Below are 6,067 nucleotides of genomic sequence, written 5' to 3'. Positions count from 1 at the left end.
AGACCTTTCCACTTATCTATAGTCACGTCAACCACAAGGAATGTTTCATGTGCAACAGTCGAGGATTCCGAGCAATGTGACATAGGGAATTATCAAAACATTGAGAAACAATATAGTCCACACTTAAATCCACATCGATACAGGACCAAATAATTGTAATGGAAATGTATGCGATGTGGCCCAATACCCCTAAACTTAAAAAAAAAAATCCATACATGACCTGATCAAATCCCAAACCAACTTTTAAAGAGCTCGAATATTATTATAAGGCAGTTTATAAGTGCGCAAACTTCAGCATCAAATACATTAAGGGTAAATACTAAGTTAAGTTAAAGTTATGGTTAAGTTCGACATTAAATTGGTGTATGAGACTCCCTTATTTATGGGACAAGGGACCTACTTCTACGCAGCAGTTTCACTGTTACTCTACCTCTTTGATTTTGAACCTGTGATCTCTTAGGAGGAAACACATACTCTTAACCATTAGGCCATTGGAGTAGTTGGTCTAGCTCTAAACTTACGTGCCTATGATTTTGTTTCCCAGGAGATCTGTGCAGCAGAAGATCCTGAATCTGAGACTTTCTACACAAAAAATATTCTCCTGAACGAAGGTATTCGTGCTTGGATGGCGGCTCAAGCTGTATAAAAATCACTAGCATTATTATATAACTTAATTTTTTTTAAGGTGTAATTGACATTAAATAAAAAAGATGTGAGTATTAAGGGTTTTTTAATAGACTAGTATTATTATGCAATTTGAGTGGGCCTAATTGTTAAGAGCATGTGTTTCCTCCTAAAAAGTTATAAGTTAAAAAACAAAAAGATAAAATATATATGTCTTTATACACTTAACAATTGCCCACATATTTGATTCAAATAAAAACAATTAACTATTTTAAATGTTTCACTTTTGCTTAATTCTGAAACATAACGATCATAATCATATTTAAATTTAAATTTATAATTATATTTGATAAATTGAAAATTTCAAATATAATTTAAACCTGCAGATGCAAGAAAGTTATTTGTGAAATCTTATCCATCAAAATTTATAAAACTATAAACATTTAATAAGAGGAACACCTATGCACGTAAAAATAACCCATGAAAACATATTACCAAGTGGATTTGTATTTAATAAATTATTACGAAATATCCGTTTTAAAAATGGATGTTATGTAATCGATATATTCACCATCACAAAACGCGCATATAAAATTGCGGTTTCTCAAGTCCTTGATCGAACAAAAGTTTTCAAAGGCTCGTTTCACTGAGCAACGGAAGAACCAACCAAATTTCCCCCTTCGGATTTCCTTGCAATCCGCCTCTAAATATGGAGCTTAAGAGGTAAACTTCGTTGACTACAAAGAACAGGCATTTTCTAAAGACATTATTGATGTTCGATATCCTTTTTTGTAATATATACGATACGCTTTTGTTACATATATATATATATATATATATATATATATATATATATATATATAGACATGAAACCATTAGGAAAAAATGTAATGCGTTAAGAATAATAAACAAGAATTAAAAATTATTAAGTTTTTGCATAGTGTTATACAGAGAGAATTCTTTTAATGTTTTAGAATCTTAAAGTTTACAATTGGCTTTTCTATCCCTTTTCCTTATGAATTATTTATTTTATTAAATATAGAATTTATCAAAATAATTTTAATTCGCTAAATATAATATAATATATATATAGTTTAAAATTTTTATTATATTATTAAAAAACACAATTTTAATATTAAAATATGTCAAATTCACTGTCCTTAAATTTGCTTACTCTACTTTTCCTACAATTTTTATGTTGTTTATTCCATATTTATTTCTAAGAAATAGTGTGGAAAAAAACAATAATGTTTAATATTACATATGGTATATACTAGTCAAAAATATAATTTATACCAAAGAAAATGATGTTTTTAAAAATATATAATCATTTATATTACATATGGTATATACTAGTCAAAAATACAATTTATACCCAAAGAAAATGATGTCTTTAAAAATATATCAGGATTATATATGAAAAAAATATATTTTTAAATTTAATTTAAATTGATTTTTTATACATTGCCATATGACAAAGTTTAATTAATAATAAAAGATAAAAAAATTTAAAACTTTTAGTTTAAAAAAAGAAATAAAAAATAGCATTTTAATTATTTTAATTATCATGTTTGTGAAGTCATTATCAATATTTCTAGTACTTCAAATAAATTAATTGAAAAACTTTAAACAAGTTATAAAAACAAAATAGCATTTGAGTTATTTTAATTATCATGCTTGTGAAGTCATTATCAACATTTTGTGTACTTGAAATAAATTAATTGAAAAGCTTTAAACAACTTTAAATATATATGATACGCTTTTGTTATATATATAGAAATAAAAAAGAATAATAAACCAGAATTAAAAATTATTAAGTTTTTGCATATTGCTATATAGAGAGAATTCTTTTAACGTTTTAGAATCTTAAGCTTTTCTGTAATGACCCCGGTAACTTGTAATTCTGGAATAATTACTGTGGTAAAAACTGTATGTGTGGTGACTTGTTATTACTAAATGACATTGTTAATTATGAAAGTGGATATATTAGATTATTTTGCATGTGTATATTTATGAAATGCTGGCAGCCTCCTGAAGGAGGATTTTCTATTAAAAGAAAATAAAAATCAGTTATGAAACTGAAAAGCAACTGCTTCTCACCCAAGGAAAGGTCCTGGGAGGAAAACCTCTGGGCTGTTGATGAACAGACAGAGAGGAGAATTCCAGAGAGAGAGCAGAGTGAGAAAAGAGGTTAAGTCTGGTAGTGACCAGATAACCTAGCACGGTAGTGCATGAGTCTTGTTGAGGGCTGCAGGCCTGCAAGACGGCTCGGGGGGAGAATCCAACGCAAGTGGATCTCAAGGTTGGGAGGATAAGAGCAAAAACGATTGCAGGTGAACTCTTGGAGTAGAATCGCCGGTAGCAGGTTAACCAGGTATGCGTTTCTTACAGAGTTCTAGTCTAAGAAAAGGTAATGGTAGCATATGGACAGAGTACAGTGTCTGTGCTTTCTTTTATTAGATAAAAATACAGCTATCTGTGCTTTCTTACTGTTAAGCAATAAATCTAAGATAACTGTAGTTATTATAAAGATTCATGCATGTAAATACCTACCTGCAACTTAGTCTACTGAGATTAAGTCACATATTCGCCTACGGTAATGAGTTGGGTGTTTACATTACAAATACTCAAAACAGAACAGAATGTAAAAGGGTTAGAGAGACCATAGCAATATACTAATAGACAGAGAGAAGGAAATGAGTAACAGAGTCTTTTGGTTCTGAAAAGAAGACAAATTTACAGCCATAAAAGAGCTACAGAACTTAAATAAACACACGCGTAGTACTCGCGCTGAAACTAGTGCTCATATAAAAATCACGCTGTGTAAACAAGAAGACTCTTCATAAGAAATGACCGTGTTACAAACATGTCCAGAAGACTTTTCATAGAATAATACTGATACAAGAACATAACTCTGTTTAACCAAGATTATGCATTACTATATTAAGGCAATACCAGCCACGGGTAGTATTAATTGTATATGCGGAGAGGGTTTGACTCTGCATTCATCAATCGAATGCGAGTCTTAACCCTTAGGGCCGCACTGTGGAAAATAAGGCATGTAAATAGCTTCAAATACAGATACATGAAAAATATAACCGCCTGTAAAGACCTGAGAGTACGCCAGGCGTAATAAACCAAAACCATAAGGGTTCAATACATATTCCAAACCTGTAACAGAAACGTTTAACATTTACACTGATTAACTTAAACAACTCGGGTCCGGAGAACCCAGTTCCATTCCAAACATTGCAAGTTAAAGAAATTGCAGATAGCATCGTGTCTGCCTATTCAAGCATATAACGAATCATCTATATAAACCTCAGAAATTACAGAGAGCGTTTGTTCAATTTATACATAGCAAAATGGATAGTCCAGGTCCGAGGACCATAATAACAAACTGATGCGCACACAGTGAACGGCTTACAAGCCGGAAGTAACCCTGTTCAAACCCATGGCAGTCTTTCAAAATGCAAACCCTGGCATGGAGAGGCCGGCTGCAGATCGAAGCTGGGGTTTGTAAAAAGAAACCAAACCTGAGACACAGGCAGAGAGAGAGCCATAAGACCCCATCTCGGTCCGGAGAAAGGGGATTAACCCCATTTAGGCATAAACCCTCCCTGCCAAAAAGAAACCGAGTCTAGTCCAGAGACAAACATACCTGTGTAACGCTGGAACCGGCCACAGTATTTCCGCAGGGGTGGAAAGCCATAGAAGTGACCCACCTGCACATCACCGTAGGATTACAGTCAAATATGTGCCATGAACTATCAAACGAAATAGAAGAGTTGTGTCAACGCATAACCTTGCTACAGGGTAAATGAATCGGTGACGAGCGAAAGGGTTAAACAAATATATACCTGTGAGTTTGAGCTTAATCCCTGAGGCGTTGCAGAGGTCTGCCGCCGAGCTGGGTGCGAGCATGAACTCCCAAGTGTTGCAAATGAACCATAACGCAAAACTCGGCGGTATATCAATTGACCGCCAAACCCTTCAACCATTTGGAACCCTCCGATGCGAATAATGCATCCCATCCGTTCATTCAAGCGGGAGACCTTGCACAGATTCCGAATAGTCACATGGCCCTACGCCACCTGGCATCAGGTAGGTGGGATGGGTTAATGCACCAGCTCCACCTGTTCAGTGCCGGGTACGTGTGTGCGGTAGGTTCCATTTGAACTCAAACATAACCAAGTTACAACGTAACATATGAAACCATAAAGTACCTAAGGTTAAGGTTGAATTATGTGCATGCGAGATTATGGTATGTGTAAAGCTCGGGGTAAGTGCGGTATGGTGTGAAGGTAGAATACCGCATAATATATTTATCCTTAGGTGTGAAGATGGTGCGTAAGGTTAGGATCTATACCACCACAGAATTTTTTTTTATTGATATAACTTGTATATTTAAATTATTACGTTGGGATCGTGACATTTTCTATACCTTTTCCTATGAGTTATTTATTTTATTAAATATAAAAAATAATTTTAATTAGCTAAATATAATATAATATTATATATATATATATATATATATATATATATAATTTAAAATTTTTATTATATTATTAAAAAAACAATTTTAATATTAAAATATATCGAATTCACTGTCCTTAAGTTTTTTTACTCTACTCTTCCTACAATATTTATGTTGTTTATTCCATATTTATTTATAAGAAATAGTGTGGAAAAAAGAAAAATAATGTTCAATATTACATATGATATATACTAGTCAAAAATATAATTTATACCAAAGAAAATGATGTTTTTAAAAATATATAATCATTTATATTACATATAGTATATATTAGTCAAAAATACAATTTATACCCTAAGAAAATGATGTTTTTAAAAATATATCAGGATTATATATGAAAAAAATATATTTTTAAAATTAATTTAAATTGATTTTTTATACATTCCAATATGACAAATTTACAAGTTTAATTAATAATATAAAAAAAAAATTAAAACTTTTAGTTTAAAAAAAAATAAAAAATAGCATTTTAATTATTTTAATTATCATGGTTGTGAAGTCATTATCAATCTTTCTACTATTTCAAATAAATTCATTGAAAAACTTTAAACAAGTTAAAAAAAAAAAAAAATAGCATTTCAATTATTTTAATGATCATGCTTGTGAAGTCATTATCAACATTTTCTTTACTTGAAATAAATTAATTGAAAAACTTTAAACAACTTTAAATATATATGATACACTTTTGTTATATATAAAGACATGAAAAAGAATAATAAACCAGAATTAAAAATTATTAAGTTTTTGCATATTGCTATATAGAGAGAATTCTTTTAATGTTTTAGAATCTTAATGTTTACAATTTGCTTTTCTATCCCTTTTCCTATGAATTATTTATTTTATTAAATATAAAATTTATCAAAATAATTTTAATTAGCTAAATGTAATATTATATATATAGATATA

At 30.6% G+C, this 6,067-nt stretch overlaps 1 protein-coding gene across 1 annotated transcript; it reads right to left on the bottom strand.

Annotated features, from left to right (window-relative positions):
* Positions 1-3,924: 3,924 nt before the first annotated feature.
* LOC149156064 (uncharacterized) lies at positions 3,925-4,696 on the bottom strand. Its single transcript, XM_089445336.1, has 3 exons — positions 4,485-4,696; positions 4,286-4,349; positions 3,925-4,160 (listed from the first exon to the last, which is right to left on the bottom strand). The coding sequence occupies exons 1-3, from the start codon at positions 4,656-4,658 to the stop codon at positions 4,090-4,092; spliced, it is 309 nt and encodes a 102-aa protein (XP_089301462.1). The 5' UTR covers positions 4,659-4,696; the 3' UTR covers positions 3,925-4,089.
* Positions 4,697-6,067: the final 1,371 nt, after the last annotated feature.

This window comes from Pinus tabuliformis, chromosome 9, assembly GCF_031772625.1.
Source record: "Pinus tabuliformis cultivar Carrire ecotype Pingquan chromosome 9, CPIR1, whole genome shotgun sequence".
In the NCBI taxonomy this organism is placed as follows: domain Eukaryota; kingdom Viridiplantae; phylum Streptophyta; class Pinopsida; order Pinales; family Pinaceae; genus Pinus; species Pinus tabuliformis.
The sequence above is the reverse complement of the archived record's forward strand: the minus strand, read 5'-3'. Positions and strand labels throughout refer to the sequence as shown.

Coding starts and splice junctions, on each gene's coding strand:
- LOC149156064 (XM_089445336.1), bottom strand. CDS start 4,658: ATGGGATGCATTATTCGCATCGGAGGGTTCCAAATGGTTGAAGGGTTT. Junction 4,350..4,484: donor GATTAAGCTCAAACTCACAG/GTATATATTTGT, acceptor GGTGATGTGCAG/GTGGGTCACTTCTATGGCTT. Junction 4,161..4,285: donor CCGGTTCCAGCGTTACACAG/GTATGTTTGTCT, acceptor CCTGTGTCTCAG/GTTTGGTTTCTTTTTACAAA.